Consider the following 16,919-nt stretch of genomic DNA (forward strand, 5'->3'; position numbering starts at 1 on the left):
ACACGTTCTGAATCTGGGAAAACCTCGTCAGAAGTTCACAAGACATTCTCTTTGGCCATGCCAGTTCCCCAAAGTCCCAGTCAGACCTGCATAACATTTCCCAGGTCACCTAGTTTTTTAAACCCCATGAGGTCCCCGAGTCAGTACTTTCAGATCTGTTACTGATATTGATTTACCTCCCTTCTCGGGATTCCCTTCTTGGGGATTCTCAAACCATTGAATGCTTGTTCTAGAAAGTTCTGTTTTTGATTTCTTTTCGAATGTCTCTTTGTTCTTTCATGTGTCTTGTGATTTAGGTGTTAGCTTGTCTTTGAGTACTTATCCCCTTTCTTTTGGCATGTATACTAGCATGTGTCTTCAGCTAATTATCTGTGTCACTTGTGTTTGAAACCATCACTCTGTTAAAGATAGATCAGGGCTTTTCTATACCCCGAAATACAAGAATACGTTTGAGTTTACAATATAGTTTGTGGATCGTGATTTTGCAAGTGTATATTGATTAAAATCAATAAAACATTTAAGAGGATTTGTAGTTTTTATTTTATTGGTGTTTCTTCATTTGTTTGGACTTACAAGAGTACAATTTCTCTTGTGAACTAATGACTTGAGCTCCTTCTTGTTGTGTTTGGTTTGATGAACAGATTAAATTGTGTTGTTGATGCACATAGAATATGAATGAAAAGTACTACACCTTTCTTAAAATTGGGTGCTTTCATTTAAGATAAACATTTCTATTCTTTCAACATTTCTTTGGCACAAATTAGAGATGGTATGATGTGAAGGAAGATGTGATGTGTGGTATTTCTGATGTTGGGTGATTGGTAGGCTGTGGAAATGAACCAAATTTGTTTTTTAAATATTTCATTGACTTAAGTATTACACTAACAATTTCTGGCTTTTTATAGAGGAAGGATACGTAAAAATGTTTCTTCGTGGACGTCCTGTTACTATGTACATGCCCAAAGATCAAGTGGAAACTTACAATTTGGAAGCAAAAGTAGACCTACCAGCCAAGAGACTTAAATTGGAATGGGTGTATCCTTTATTAACCAAAAGAGTGGTGCTGAAATTTATTGCTGCTAATACTACATGATAGCTTGAAAGTACTTACATACTGAAAAATTATTTTCCAATATTTAAAATTCAAAGGGAAGATGGCATCTCATTTTGTTCAGTTACATTAGATGATGATGGTATTGGTTAAGCGCTTACTATGTGCCAAGCACTGTTCTAAGTGCTGGGGTAGATAAAAGGTAATCAGGTGCTCACAGTCTGAATCCCCATCTTAAAGATGAGGTAACTGAGGCACAGGGAAGTAAAATGACTTGCCCAAAGTCACACAGCTGATAAGTGGCAGGGCTGGGACTAGAACTCACAACCTCTAACTCCCAAGTCCATGCTCTTTCTGCTAAGCCACACTGCTCCTCTAGCCTTAGTTGGCTGTAATGCATTCTGCAATCAACAGGCACTAAAAGGGCAGCATCCTGTCTGTGAGTGTGGTAGGGGGGCCATGGGAGGAGGTGGAGGTAGAAGGCAAACCAAATATGACAATGTCCTTCTCACCAATGAAGAGGAATTACTTGGAGATATAGTACTTGAAGACAATCTTTTTGAAAGTGGAATTTGGGATTTTAGTGGAAATGACAGACTTAAACAAAGGACGAAAATGTTTAGATGTTAACAAGCATAGAGCAAATAGCAAATTTAGGACCTTAAAATTTACAATGCTGTATGATTCACTGGAAAAAAACTCACTGAAGTAATTGCATATTCTTTCAAGAACTCACAGGGGTTGGTAAAGTGACTTCCTTCAAAAAAGGAACCAATTTTTTAAAATGGGAAAAAGATACTTGCCCAGCACTGACTTGAAAAGTAAGCAGCATGTCCTAGAGGAAAAAGCACAGGCCTGGGAATCAGAGATCCTGGGTTCTTATCCTGGTTCTGCCACTTGTCTGATGTGCATGACTTTGAACAAGTCACTTCTCTGGCCTCAGTTACCTCATCTCTAGAATGGGGTTAATACAATGTGATTAGCTTGTATCTTCCCCAGTGCTTAGTAAAGTGCCTGGAACAATGTAAGCACTTAATAAATGCCATTAAGGGAGAAAAAAGTCCAATTACTCTTCCACAGTTTTTGATAGATACCAGTGGCTTTTCCTTCATTCCATATACTTGGTGGTTGACCACCAAAGGGAAAGCAGGATCAGAATTCAAAATTGGCAGGTTGGAGAAGTTGCCAGAAATAAGATGAAAACCAAGTGCTTCATTTAGAAAAGAGAAATGAAGAGTATAGGAGCAAAGTGAAGTTACGTACAGTGATATGAAAGTGTTGCAGAACAGGACTTGAGGGTTTTAGGGTACAAATAACAAAATAATTATCAGTGTAATCTTTATGCCTGTGTTTTTTAAAATAATAAAGCAGTATAAAAGAAAGGAATTTTGATGAGTCAACTTTGGGGTTTCAGAATATGAGCAATCTGTAAAACTTGGAGTGAATCCAGAACAGAGCCACAAAAATACAAAATTATTAAAATGTGGAGCGTCGAATCTGGAAGGAAAGAAATTTGGATCAGTGCTATGGAGAAGAAAAGAAGTGAGGAGTATAGCAGTTCATATCTAAAAGTTTGTATAGATTTAAAGGGGAATGAGCAATGGTTCTCCACACACAGAAGGGGATTAAATTGCACCGAGAGTTGTTAGACAAAAATATAGGCTTTTCTAGGGGTTTTTTTGGCCTTGATCTTAAGGAAATAGGTTAGGAGACCTTCAGGTATTAAAGTAGACAGGCACATATCTCATATCTCTGGAAGCATCTTAAGTCAGGCATCAGCAATTTAAATGCAGCTGCCGCCAAGACGTTCATGGGTCTGGACTGCTGCTGACCCAGGCTTCACGTGGTACCCTGGGCCTGAGCAGAAAGGGTAGACAGGTGAGGGGGAGGAGCACGGAGGAGGGTGAAGGTCCCCAGAGCAGCTACCGTGTAGCTGCATGAGAAGCCGCGTGGCTTAATGTATATAGCATGGGCCTGGTAGTCAGAACAACCTGGGTTCTAATCCTAACCCTGCCATATGTCTGTTATGTCACCTTGGGCATGTCACATAACTTCTCTGAGCCTCAGTTACCTCATCTGTAAAAAGGTGGATTTAGAGTTTGAGCCTTATGTGGGAAAGGGACTGGGTCCAACCTGATTAATTTGTACCTATCCCAGTGCTTAGAACAGTGCTTGGCACATAGCGCTTAACAAGTACTACTATTATTATTATCATTATTATTATTAACTGGGAATAGTGAGGTAGGTCCAGAAGAGGGCATCGAACCCTCAGCCTTGGGCAGACAGGTGGCTTGGTGGGCCATTCTCTGCCACGTCTGCTGTGGGTTGCTGACTCCTGTTTTACATCTGAGGACTGGAATACGTTTCTCCCATAAACATTTACTTCAGCTAAACCAAGCAATCCAAGCTTGGAATTTTGCAGTTCAATTCTGGTTCACGTGTCCAAAATGATTCGGTTTCAGTTCAAGCCAGGGGGAAGAGTCAGAGTAGAAGCTTATCTTTGTCTACTTCCAATTCAAGTTTTTAAGTCATTTAAAACAATGGTTCCTATTCAAGAAGTATCTTCTTTTTAAAATATTAGATTTTTTTTATCACCAATGTTGAGGTTATACATAGAATTAAAATTAAAATGAGGAGGTTTTGAACTTCCCCACCACTCAAAAAATACTACAAAGGTGCCAAGAACTAGAATATGGCTATTTCTTTAAACCAAAATTTCACCTTAATGAAGACTTTCTTCCATTCTGAAGGATTTGCCTGATTCAGATAAAAGCACCAGAGGCCACCCAGGACAGAAAGAATTAAGTTAAAAATCTTATCTTGAAAGCTCCAAATTGAACTTGTTGACTGGGAGAGTTAAGGCTCATTTAGAGTGCCTAGAGACTGTATGAGTTAATTTTGAGCAAATTTTTTCATCAGAGATATTTTGGTCAGTGTAGCAGTGTTAGAAGTATCTTCTGAAAAGGGCATTTTATGCAAGTACAATTTTGCCAGTAGCTATAAGAATCACTTCTGAAATTTTTAGGTCTTGGTGGATCAATCAATCAGTAGTATTTACTGAGTCCTTAATATGTTCAGAGCATGACTGAGCTGTTAGGAGAGTACAATAGAGGTAAAAGATGCTACCCCTGTCCTCAAGGAGCTTCTAGTCTAACGGAAGGCTGTCAGAATAAAGTAGGCAAATCGCTAGGTGGTTATACGTGCATACTAGCTGGTGGTGTATTTGAGTGGATTTAATTTAAGAAGGAAGAGACTAATTGGGGAATAGCTTCTATCTCCTCCAAAAGGGCTTTGAGGATAGGGAGAGCTGTGGTCTCGTGGGTTTGAAGAGGTAAGAGGCTGTAGGCAGGAGGAAGATCATGAGCAAGGAGTCCAAAGAAGGAAATATGAGAGCAAGACACAGTAAGCAAATTAGCTTGGGAGGAATGAAAACGGGGTTCCAATGGGACAATAGGGCTGTTGGGCCTTAAAGCCAGAGCCAAAAATTTCCACAGTGCATAGAGGAATGGGTAACCATTCATTCATTCAATCATTTATTGAGTGCTTTACCGTGTGCAGAGAACTTTACTAAGTGCTTGGAAAGTACAATTCAGCAATAAAGAGAGGCAATCCCTGCCCTCACTGGGCTTACAGTCTAGAAGGGGGAAGACAGACATCAAAACAAGTAAATAGGCATCAATATAAGTAAATAGAATTATAGATATGTACATATGTACATAAATGCTGTGGGGCAGGTTGGGGAGAGCAAAGGGAGCAACTTGAGTTGATGTGGAAGGAAGGAGGAGCTGAGGAAAAGGGGGGCTTAGTTTATGAGGTTTATGAAAAATGGAGAGATGTATTACTCTACTATTTCCCCTATCCCTTGATCTATTTTAATGTCTCTCCTTGTAGACTGTAAACTCCTTGTAGGCAGGGATTGTGTCTTCCAACTTGGTTGTATCATATTTTCCCAAGTGCTTAGTCCAGTGCTCTGCACCTAGTAAGCACTCAATAAATACCGTTGATTTATTGAATGACACTTTAGAAAAAGGATCAGAGAAGCAGAAGGAAGTATGTACTGGAGATAGGGAGGCCACGACACATTAGTCTAGCCATAGTAGGGAAGGTGGTGAAGAAAGAGGTTGTAGAAAAACAGTCTGATTAGCTTGTCTCTAACCGAGCCTCTTGGAGGAGATGTGCCTTCAGTAAGGCTTTGAAGGTGGGAAGATTAAACTTTATACTCTCCCCAGAGAGTAAATACCTTACTCTTCCCCCATGATCCATTCTCTCCCTGCTAATACATTATGGGATTTAGTGGGGCATGAAACATTTCAGGCCACGCACGAAAGGACCATTCCTTTTGCTAATGGCATTGTTAGCAGATTGGGACCTGGGCAAAAGGGAGGAGAGAACACTCTCCATCATTATCAATCGATCAGTGGTATTTATTGAGTGCTTACTGTGCACTAAACACTTGGGAGTACAATACAGCAGTGCTTGTAGACACTTTCCCTGCCCACAGAGACCTTACACTTACTGAAATGAGATTTCTTCCTGACAAAAATGCAAGTTACGGTTATCGGGGTCGGGACTGCCGGAACAACCTTTACCTACTCCCAACGGGTGAGACTGTCTATTTCATCGCATCAGTAGTTGTGCTGTACAATGTTGAGGAACAACTTCAGAGACATTACACTGGCCACAACGACGATGTAAAGTGGTGAGTGTTCCGTTACAGACTATTTCATTATTCCTAAAATTAACTTTTAAAATAAATTGGATCAGTTGGCTGGGTATAAACTTTCTGTTAACACAAGATAAATATTTGGGGAGAGGGGAGGAGAGAAAAAAGGAGTAGGGAAAAGTGCTCTACCCTTTGACCCTTTGCTCTTACTCTCTTCTCTATCATTTTTTCTTTTGCCTCCTTGACTCTCCATTTGCACAACTAAACTAACAGGGTGTCTTCTTTGCACCTGCAGAGATGCAAAGGCCAGAAGAGTGATTTTGGGGGAGGATGGAGTGGTTGGGTGGAATGGACAGGAAACCACTATAATTTGGAGTGGTTTCTAATTTCCCTCAGTTGAGGATATCATGACTATCTCTTAAAGAATAGTTAAAGGCAACACAATTTCCGTTTCATTTCTCATCCTTAATGCTTAAAAAAAAGCCAAACACCACATCTTGGGGCTTTAAGAAATGCCCCAAACATCCCAACTTGGACTTTGTTCTTCTTTATTGAGAAATAAAATAATATAAACTGGCCAAATGAAAAATGGAATTATATGGGGGAAAATGGATGATGAGTGAATTTAGTTGGAGTCCACAGATTGTTTAGAAATGATATTAAAAGGTAAATGCATATCTGTGAATTATATTTGGGATACACTAAAGCTTTCTTCCTAGGGGTAGACTTGACAAATATCCCTTTTTCCAGCCTGGCTGTTCATCCTGATAGAATCACCATAGCAACAGGCCAAGTTGCAGGTACATCGAAGGATGGAAAAGTGAGTTAACATTTTTCATTCTCAGGGTAATGAACCCATATTTCATAAGAGCATTTTTGATGGATATTATTGTAAGAGTGCTAGAATTAACATATTTATCCAGTTGGTGCCTAATAAAGGCCGTTGAAGATGATGAGCATGTTTGTTTAATGGCTCACTAGAATCATGGCAATTTAAAACCCAATAACTTTAGGAATTCTTAAGGCTTATCCCTCCTTGCAGAAAAGGTTTGGCATCATTGTTTTGAGCTGTTGGTTCTTTGATTTTCAAAATATGTTTTTTCTCATATTTCTAAAATGTACTTGTGCAGAGCCTGATAGCCTTGATTAACCAAAAGTATTATTAAAAAACACATTAAGCTGTATTTGTAATAAACATAAATAATGTATATCATGCCTGCCTACAATTTTTGAGCATGCTTTTTGACTGAAATGTATTTTAATTCAATACCTAAATCTACAGAAGAACACTCTTCTTTCGGAAACATGAAGCTTTCTTCGACATTTAAGAAATATTTTAATAAAATCATATGGGAGAAAAGTAAATCTAATCCTCTTGCTTGTAAATAGTGTACTACTATTAGAAGAGGTACTAGGATTAATGGAGAACCAATATCAGGAAATGTGTATGTTGTGAATAGGCATATTGGTGACTATAGCTTTTTGCTGTGCTGCATTATGTGATTTTGAAAAAAAAAAAACAACTTGAAAAGCTCAATAGATTCCCCCCTTGTGGATTGAAACTGTATTTCATTCTCTTGCTGGTTAGATCTTTTTATTTTTTAATTGTCGGGTGCCTTAACTTAGGTTAATTTCAATAATCTTGAGAGAAATACAAGTAAATCATCCTCCAAAACCGACTGTTATGGTTTCATACTAATCAGAGTGGAAATGTGAATGTAATTACTTGCTTCCTCACTGTAGTGTCTAGCATAATATTAAGCTATTTGAAAATGATTACGTTCTCTGTGCCCAGTCAGATATAATTTAATTCGTGGGAAACATAAAAACACATCAGAACTCATCTTTTTAGCTCAAATTAATCTGCCTTTGAACATCTGCTAACCAGTTCATGTGTACAAATCTCAGTTCTACAGATATTTAAAAAGATACCTCAAATTCAAAGTCCAGGTGAAGTCCTAGATTAAAAAAAAAGTGAAATGAGGTGTTAGGCTGAATCTGTTTGGGACAAACTTGAAGGAAGATAAAAAAACTTTTTAAATTCCACTTAGTGCTAATATTATTTGTCTAGGTTGCCAGCTGACGCTAGATTTGCTAAGGGTACATTTCGACATAGTTCGGCAAAGAAGTATTTCTTATATAATGTAGATTGTGCATGTAGGACTGTAATTCTTGTTGGACTCAGTAAATATAGAGGTGTTAGAACAGGTCTTCATTCAAGTAATCATTTAATTTTGTTGTGATAGAAACATTTCCTAAATTTTGCCTCCACTTTGTGTAAAACAGCAACTACCCCCCCATGTTCGCATCTGGGATTCCGTTACCTTAAATACACTACACGTCATCGGAATGGGATTTTTTGACCGTGCTGTCACCTGCATTGCTTTTTCTAAATCTGTAAGTACACTTTAGATCATTTCTAGGATACCCACTTAATTAAGCGTTGTAGTGGTCACTGTGCTGTGAACCTGTTCCTCCTCCAGATATCTGTACCAGCACCTCTTCCCCAGCCACTCTGAACATCTTGATCTACTGCTATGAAGCCTGTCCCCATGTGACTGTTCCCCTGCCCATTTCTGGTCTCCCCATTTTCTCTCCCCGCTCCTTGATGCATAGGCAAGGAGATTTTCTTAGTTTTCAAAAGTAGTGTTATGCATTTGATCCTAGTCTGTCTTTTTTATACTCACATGAAGGTTTCTTGTTTGATCTTGTATTTCAGAATGGAGGAAGTAACCTGTGTTCGGTGGATGACTCCAATGACCATGTGCTCTCTGTGTGGGATTGGCAGAAGGAAGAAAAATTGGCAGATGTCAAGGTTTTACCCACAAATTCTAATTGGATTCTGTTTTCTCCTTGAATTCCCACAGGGTGCATCAGTGCACCCTTTGGAAGAACATACCGATCCTTCCTGTCTTTAATCTCTCTTACCAGTCTGGTTCCTGCTTTAAAGAGAATAGCTCCTCAAGTTTTACTCATCTCCAAGTGCCATTGAAAGAGGAATGGAGAAGTCACTCTTCATTCCCTGGCAATAATGCTGGGCACACATGACTAGCTCTCCACACCCCATTTCCAATAGCTCAGGCATATGCCTGGGAGCTGGAATTGGTTTGCAGATTTGTGAGGGGCCCTTGGTATTTCTCCTTGCAGAAAATATAGGCATTCCTACATTGTCTAGTGAAGCATACCTGAGACTATATGAATAAATATAGCAGCGTGGCTCAGTGGAAGGAGCATGGGCTTGGAAGTCAGAGGTCATGGGTTTGAATCCCGGCTCTGCCACTGATCAGCTGTGTGACTGTGGGCAAGTCACTTAACTTCTCTGTGCCTCAGTTCCCTCATCTATAAAATGGAGATTAAGACTGTGAACCTCACATGGGATGACCTGATTTCCCTGTATCTACCCCAGCACTTAGAACAGTGCTCTGCACATAGTAAGCGCTTAACAAATACCAACATTATTATTATAAACAGACTAGATTATGCCATTGGTCCCTGATATGGCACCAGGGGGTGACATTTTCCTCAATATGTAAAATTTTAAGGATAGTTGCATTATGTTTAAGGTAAATGTGTCCTGAAGAATACACTGCCAAAGGAAGTCCTGCTGAAAGAAAGCATTATCAAAATACTTGGATGTCCTGGCAGCTTAAAAAAAAAGAGATTTTTTTCAGCCACAATTGAAATGTTCCTTTCTCAAAACCATTCCACTGCACAACAACAACAACAATAAAAAATTTCTCATAGAAAGTGTTTGGGGTTTCTTTTATTGTTATTTTTAAGAAAAGCTTCCCCATTAAGAATCTCCAAATTCAAAATTTAATGATTTTAGAATGAATGCAGAAATAGGAAAAGCCTATGTTGTTTCTGTATAAAAATATAAGCAACCATTTTAACTGGTAGTGATTGATGCTGTAGTTTGCATATTTTCATATAATATCTTGGAGCTCTTATAGAAGAGTATTTGTGCATTGAAATTATTTCTGTTAAAATAAGAGAAATGCAAGATTTCTTGGGTTTGATAAATTTGTATTTTGCATAAGTAAGAATTTTTCATTAATAATGTAAAGTCAATGTTTTGTGTTTCCATTTAAAAGGAGTTATTTATTACATTAGGTTTCTTATCTTTTTAGTGTTCCAATGAAGCTGTATTTGCCGCTGATTTTCACCCCACTGATACAAATATAATAGTTACCTGTGGAAAATTGCATCTCTACTTTTGGACATTAGAGGGAAACTCACTTATTAAAAAACAAGGGCTATTTGAGGTAAAGCAGATCCCCTCCCCTCCCCCCACCCTTTTTTTTTTTTTTTTACTAGTGCCACTGCAATCACCAACTTATGGCCGTTATGGGCAGGGAACCTGTCTGCTAACTCTGTTGTATTGTGCTCTCCGAAGCGCTTAGTACAGTGCTCTGTGCATAATAAGCAACAACATTGTTTGATTGAGTGTACTGTGTGTGCTCTTGGTTAAGCCTGTGGAAACTGTTGAGCTCTTCTGGTGGTGGGAGAGGTTAGGCATTCTGATTCCTTGTCTGTGCTCAGAGTAGTTCCATGGTGAGTCAGAAAGTATCTATCCAGGTCTGGAAGGAGTGGGTCATCCTGGAATAGGGTAGTAACTTTCCCCTGCTAGGTTGGTTTTAGGACCAGAATACCTCACTTGGCCATGTTTGCTCAGGGCACAAGCATGTTTTTTGAAGAGAAGTTTTCCTAAGAAAAGTCTTATTTGGGACCCAAATCTGGTTTCGGCAAACCAAATGCTAAGTGTCCACCTAATGATGTCATTGCTGAATTGTGAAGATCCGAGTGTTTTCCGGCCACCCACCCAGCCACGGAACCCTCAGCAGGGATCGGGTCTAATTCCTGCCTGTACATTCTTTGCTGGTACTAAGTAGAATGATGTGCACACAGTAAGTGCTTCCTAAATACTATTACAACAGCAACTACTACTACTTGTGCAGAAATCTTAACATCAGCCTGTGCTCCTGTTTGGCAGGCAGTATTTCAGGCTTTCCCATCCGTGTGGGCCTGGCCGCCCCTCAGCCTATGCCCAATTCCCAGGGAGTCAGCTGGCCGGCCAGCAGAAGGTTAAGAGAGGGTCGCACGCCAGCCACACAGAAATCACGTCTTCTCAAAGTGATAGTGGATTGAGTCTCTTCTTTAGGAGATATGACAGGGAATTAGCCTAATCTTGTCTTTTCTCATCCTGCCTTTCCTCCTTCCACAGCTTTCTTAGCATTTTCTTACAGTGCTCTGCACACTAAGCCAGCATTTAAATACCACTGATTGATATCTTGGCCCATGCACCCTGGACTGTCTCCCCAGCTTTTGTTCATTCATTCATTAGTATTTATTGAGTGCTTACTATGTGCAGAGCACTGTACTAAGTGCTTGGAATGTATAATTCAGCAACAGATAGAGACAGCCCTGCCCAGCGCTTGGAATGTACAATTCAGCAACAGATAGAGACAATCCCTGCCCAGTGATGGGCTCACAGTCTAAACGACTCTGATCTCCTGGGCTCTCTTCTATTCTGGACCTATTTTTATAATTTTGGGGATTATTTTCTGCAACTCTGCCATTATGAACCTCACTGTCACCAGTCAATCAATGAGTGGTATTCATTGAGCTCTTACTGTGTACAGAGCACTGTACTAAGTGCTTGGGAGAGTATAACCTAGCAGAGTTGGTAGTTACGTTCTCTGCCCACAGTGAGCTTACAGCTGAGATGGGGAGACAGACATGAATATAAATAAATAAATTACCGATATGTATATAAGTGTTGGGGGGCTGAAGGAGGGATGAATCAAGGGTACAAATCCAAGTGCAAGAATGACACAGAAGAGAGTGGGAGATGAGGAAATGAGGCCTTGGTTGGGGAAGGCCTCTTGAAGGAGATGTGTATTTAATAAGGGGGCCAGTGTAAGGCAGAAGAAGGTGGGCAGCAGCCTGGAGCAGAGGGACAAGGAGGGGAAGAGGATAAGGAGGTCAGGGAAGAAGTCCAAGTATCTCCTTGTTCTCCCCAGTCCAGCTCCCAAACTCTGTAGACAGGGTAGGGACCACCAGATATGAAGGGATGCAGAAGGTAGTAACAGTGAGGTTTATAGCGGTGGCAGCAGCAGAGTCCAGCACACCAGAGCTGTAGAGGGTGAAAAGAAGTTTCAGGAGTGGATCGGGAGTGGAGGAAGGTAGAAAGCCATGAGACTCTGGCAGAAAGAAATGGGACAGAGGTGACTGGAAGAGGTTGGTTGAGAAAATAGCTTCTGAGTCCTAGAGGAATGGAATCCACTCCTCCATGGATAACTAGAGAGAAAGGGAGCATATGCGTGCTGCGCTGCAGGCTGGCAACATGCCTTGTGTTTCTATACTTCCCCAAGTGCTCTGCATATTGCATTACACTTACTAGGCACTCAGTAAATACCATTACTACTATTACTAGTGCTTCTGGCTAGCCAATGTTAATTGGCAGGCCCCATTAGCAATCAAACAATACAAACCAGGAGAAAATATATTGCCAGCTTATTGTTCTCAGCCGTAGGTTTTTGAATTCTAGCAAGCCTCAGCATCCTTGACCCAGGTAGATTACTTTAAATGATTTCAATCAGTCATATTTAGCATTGTGCAGAGCACTGTACTAATCACTTGGAAGAGTACACTACAACAGAGTTGGTAAACATGTTCTGTGCCCACAGAGAGCTTCCAGCCCTGACTCTTACACTCTCCCTTTTAGAATTACCTCTTACAGACATGGACATTGGCAAATCACGTCACTAGCAGAATCGATTGAGTGCCTACTGTATTCAAAGGGGAACATGCAGAAGGATTATTGTTACATTGTTATTACAGAAGGATTGTTTCATAATTCCTGCCCTCCAAAAGTTTGCAATCTAATGATGGAGACAACAGATATACATTGAAATAACACAAATTGAATTTTCCCCTAGAATACATCCTACCCAGTTGTCTAAAAGGAATGCTGTAATTCATGAAAGACTAGTCTTCTGATTTATGGTGCCTCTGATCAACAAAATCAATATGTAAGAATAAAACTGATGCACATACAAAGACTATAGCAGCAATGGATACTCAGAGATGAAAAATGTCCAAAAAAGTAAAAACTCTATTCACCTTTTTGAATTCTAAAAAAGATGAGGTGTTTTGTGAAATAGTGTGGAATGGAAAAATAATAAATGAGAGTACTTTATTCTAGAATATTATGTGCAATTAAAAAACTCTCTTAATGAAAATATACAAATGTTTATGACTCTGTAGAAACAAGAGAAGCCAAAGTTTGTCCTTTGTGTGACCTTTTCTGAAAATGGGGATACCATCACTGGAGATTCAAGTGGAAATATCTTGGTTTGGGGAAAAGGTGAGAGAAAACATATTTTATAATAAAGGATAATGCCTGCTATAGTGAGCCTAAACATCCTCTTAATATTGTTGATGCTGTTACGATTCCTTTTTAAGGAAATATTTAAGCCAAGTTAAATTTGGCTTCTACTGAAATATTCTGCAAATGTCTTCATCTGCAAATGGAGCTATTTTATTCTGGCAAGCTTGGACGTTTTCTTCTCTAGCTCTTATTTTCCTGGCACCAACACTATCTTGTAATATTCTTTAGAAATGTACAAATGTAAATCAGATCATGGTGCAAACTACTTGAATTTTTAGGCAGTAGGCATCCTCACTTTTGCATATATTAAAAGCTACAGAGTGCCTCAAAGTTAAATTAACCCTGTCTTTAAAAGGGTCAGCCAGGTTAATGCTCTTGGGAATTCACATTTAAATTGTTTGGCCAGAAGAGGTCCTAAAAAGGAAAAAAAGTTTGATCATTTATATTCAGAATATTATTTTCAGTTCAGAACCAAATAATGGCTATATGGTAGCATGAAGGAGAGGTGAAACACATACATAAAGAATTACATTGTTTTTCTAATGCATTTTTGTTAGTTACAGGAAATGAAAGATCAATTTTGTATAAATATATTGTCTGTATAAAAAATGTACTACTTCAAGGTCTCAGCCAGGCACCCAGTGGGTGCATAATAAATCACTGCTAATGATGGGAAGGATGATTGTGGAGATCTAGTTGTATGAAGTTAGTGATAAAAATATTGTGGTCAACTGAAATAGAATTGGATCATCATTCCATCTTTGTGTATGAGGAAGGAGCATGGCCTAGGGGAAAGAACATGGGCCCTGGAGTTAGAGGGCCTGGGTTCCAATTCCAGCTCTACTACTTACCAGCTGTGTGACTTTGGGCAAGTCACTTAACTTCTCTATGCCTCAGTTCCCACCTATGCAAAATGAGGATTCACTATCTGTTCTCCCTTCTCCTTAAACTGTGAACCCCATATGGAACCTGATTATTTTATATACACCAGCACTTAGTGCAATGCTTAGCACATATAAGCACTAACAAATACCATTATTATGAGTACATTTTGAAATGAAGTTTGTCAGTTATTAAACATCCACTACAGATTTTCTAAAAAATATTACTATGCAAATAGATCTCGGTCCTCTGTTTCCAGATAATTTTAATGGAAAATATCAAGACCAATAGAGAAGCAGCATGGCCTAGTAGGTACAACACAGGCCTGGGAGTCAGTGGACCTGGGTTCTAGTCCCGTCTCCTGCACCTATCTACTGCGTGACCTGGGAGCAAGTCACTTAACTTCTCTGTGCCTCAGTTACCTCATTTGTAAAATGGGAATGAAGACTGTGAGTCCCAATGGGACATGGACTGTGTCAAACCTGATTAGCTTGTATCTACCCCAGTGTTTAGAACAGTGTCTGGCTCATACGAAGTGCTTAACAAATACCATAGTAATATAAAAAAAACCATAATCTAAAATACCATAATAATAAAAAAGAACATTGCAATATTTGGAATTGAGAAGCAGTGTGGCTTAGTGGAAAGAGCACAGGCTTTGGAGTCAGCATCTGTAGGTTCTATTCCCTCCTCCGCCACCTGTCAGCTGTGTGATTTTGGGCAAGTCACTTAACTTCTCTGTGCCTCAGTTACCTCATCTGTAAAATGGAGATTAAGACGGTGAGCCCCACGTGGGATGATCTCATTACCTTGTATCTATCCCAGCCCTTAGAACAGTGCTTGGCACATAGTATTATTATTATTAATAACCCTATCTTGACTGGAAATTGAGAGATTTGAATTCTGTTTTGGGTTCTTCCCAAGGGCAGGTTCTTCATTTTTCCAAGTCTTAAAGATCAGAGTATCATCTGCCCTTTCCCCCAGGTTATACTGAGATAAATCAGATATTTTAGGTGAACTATTTCAGGTATCACAGAAGGAAGGTGATAGATAAGTTCAACATGGAGTTTATTATTGGCACCATTATTTTCCACAGATATGTGTTATTAACATCAATGCAATCGCCAGAATAAAAATGTCACAGTAGTCCCTCTTCTTCCCTCCCCCGATGGAGCTTCTCTAGCAGGGAGAGTGGTTGTGGGTGATCACCATACTACTGAGCAATTTTCTCTAGCTGTCATCTCCCCTCCAAACGAGGGATAATATGTTAAATATCATAAAAGACATTGAGCTAGGCAACGAGTGAAAACTAGTCAGCTATACCGATCTTCCAGTGGAAAATCACTTCCACTGATTTTATATTAGTGGGATGCCTTCCATCATGTGTCAAGGGTTCCAGGGTGGGTCATCCCCTTGAGTGTGGAGTGGCAATCCCCAGGCAAACTCAACTCTCCTAGTAACCTGCTGTTGCTCTTCAGTGCCTTTGGCCAGGTTTTCATTGAGCAGCTTGAACAATCACGCTACTAAGCTCTGTGGTGGATACTAGCAAATCCAGTTGGACCCGGTCCCTGTCCCACATGGGGCTCACAGTCTCAATCCCCATTTTATGGATGAGGTCACTGAGGCACAGGAAAGTGAACTTACTTGCCCAAGGTCACACAGCAGACAAGTGGCAGAGGTGGGATTAGAACCCATGGCCTTCTGACTCCTAAGGCCCATGCTATAAAAGTTCTCCAGAGGAAGTTAGAGCTGCTGCTTGAGAGAGCAAGCTGACCTGTCTTTCTGGACAGAGAGCTGTCAGCTGAGTGATCTCTGGTTCAACAGTTTTGCTGCATTGGAGCTGAGAGGGGAGAGGAGGCTCTTCAAACAGTGCCACCAATCCAGACTACACATGCAATAAAAGTGTCTACAGACTATTAAATGTCATTCTAAGGGCTTGTTTCTGGATTTGTTTAGGTACCAACAGAATAAGCTATGCAGTTCAAGGAGCCCATGAGGGTGGTATTTTTGCACTTTGTATGTTAAGAGATGGTACCCTGGTGTCAGGAGGAGGAAAAGACAGAAAACTAATATCTTGGAATGGAAATTATCAAAAACTTCATAAAACTGAGGTGAGACAAGTGGAACGCTTAAGCTTCATTTTGAACTTGAAAAATTCTTTTTTTTTCCCTTTTTTCTTTAATTAGTTTGGAGGCTGTAAATTGTCACTTGAAAAATTACACAGTTTAATCAGAAATGAATTGGAATGAAGTACCTGATTTTTAAAGTCAATTATTTAGGGAATTATTTACTACTAGGGAATAGGATTTTACATTTTTGGTTTGAAATGGTAATTGCAAGTTGAGATTTTAATATTTATTACATCTGTAAAACTTAGTAAGAAATAAAAATTTGAGAATTCTGTATTTATAATACTGGTCCTTAAATACATATAGTCATTATGAATCTTGTATGAAAGTAAATGGTACCATGTTTTCACAGAACTAGAATATTCAGTGTCACCAAATACAGAAGTACATTTTTTTTCCATTTTAGTTTAATCTTTTTTTGTTTTAATAAAACTTGATAGATTCTCTACTCCTAGTTAATGTTAGTCCAGGTTAATTTTCACTTAGAATTTAGAATTTCTCAGGTACTTTATTACTTAACAGTAAGCACTATGGTTTAGTGGAAAGTATACAAGCCTGGGAGTCAGGTCCCTAGGTTGTAATCCCAGCCTCACCATTTGTCTGTGGTGTGACCTAGGGCCTGTCACTAAATTTCTTTGTGCCCCAGTTACCACATCTTTAAAGTGGGGATTAACTCTTCCTCCCTTCTACTTAGATTGTGAGCCCCATGAGGGACAGGGACTGTGTCCACCCTGATCGTCTTGTGTCTACCCCAGTGCTTGGCACATAGTAAGTGCTTAACAAGTACCATTGGAAAAAAAA

At 39.6% G+C, this 16,919-nt stretch overlaps 1 protein-coding gene across 3 annotated transcripts in view; it reads left to right on the forward strand.

Moving 5' to 3' along the window:
• The window catches only part of EML1 (EMAP like 1), a 204,870-nt gene that overhangs the window by 163,236 nt on the left and 24,715 nt on the right, over nucleotides 1–16,919 (forward strand). For all 3 annotated transcript variants that reach the window (XM_039911997.1, XM_029067993.2, XM_029067999.2), the window contains 8 exons: nucleotides 906–1,035; nucleotides 5,601–5,750; nucleotides 6,465–6,534; nucleotides 8,001–8,111; nucleotides 8,434–8,529; nucleotides 9,845–9,979; nucleotides 12,984–13,083; nucleotides 15,946–16,100. In XM_039911997.1, coding sequence (XP_039767931.1) covers nucleotides 906–1,035; nucleotides 5,601–5,750; nucleotides 6,465–6,534; nucleotides 8,001–8,111; nucleotides 8,434–8,529; nucleotides 9,845–9,979; nucleotides 12,984–13,083; nucleotides 15,946–16,100 — 947 coding nt within the window. The remainder of the gene's footprint in view (nucleotides 1–905; nucleotides 1,036–5,600; nucleotides 5,751–6,464; nucleotides 6,535–8,000; nucleotides 8,112–8,433; nucleotides 8,530–9,844; nucleotides 9,980–12,983; nucleotides 13,084–15,945; nucleotides 16,101–16,919) is intronic.

This window comes from Ornithorhynchus anatinus, chromosome 1 (genome assembly GCF_004115215.2).
Source record: "Ornithorhynchus anatinus isolate Pmale09 chromosome 1, mOrnAna1.pri.v4, whole genome shotgun sequence".
In the NCBI taxonomy this organism is placed as follows: domain Eukaryota; kingdom Metazoa; phylum Chordata; class Mammalia; order Monotremata; family Ornithorhynchidae; genus Ornithorhynchus; species Ornithorhynchus anatinus.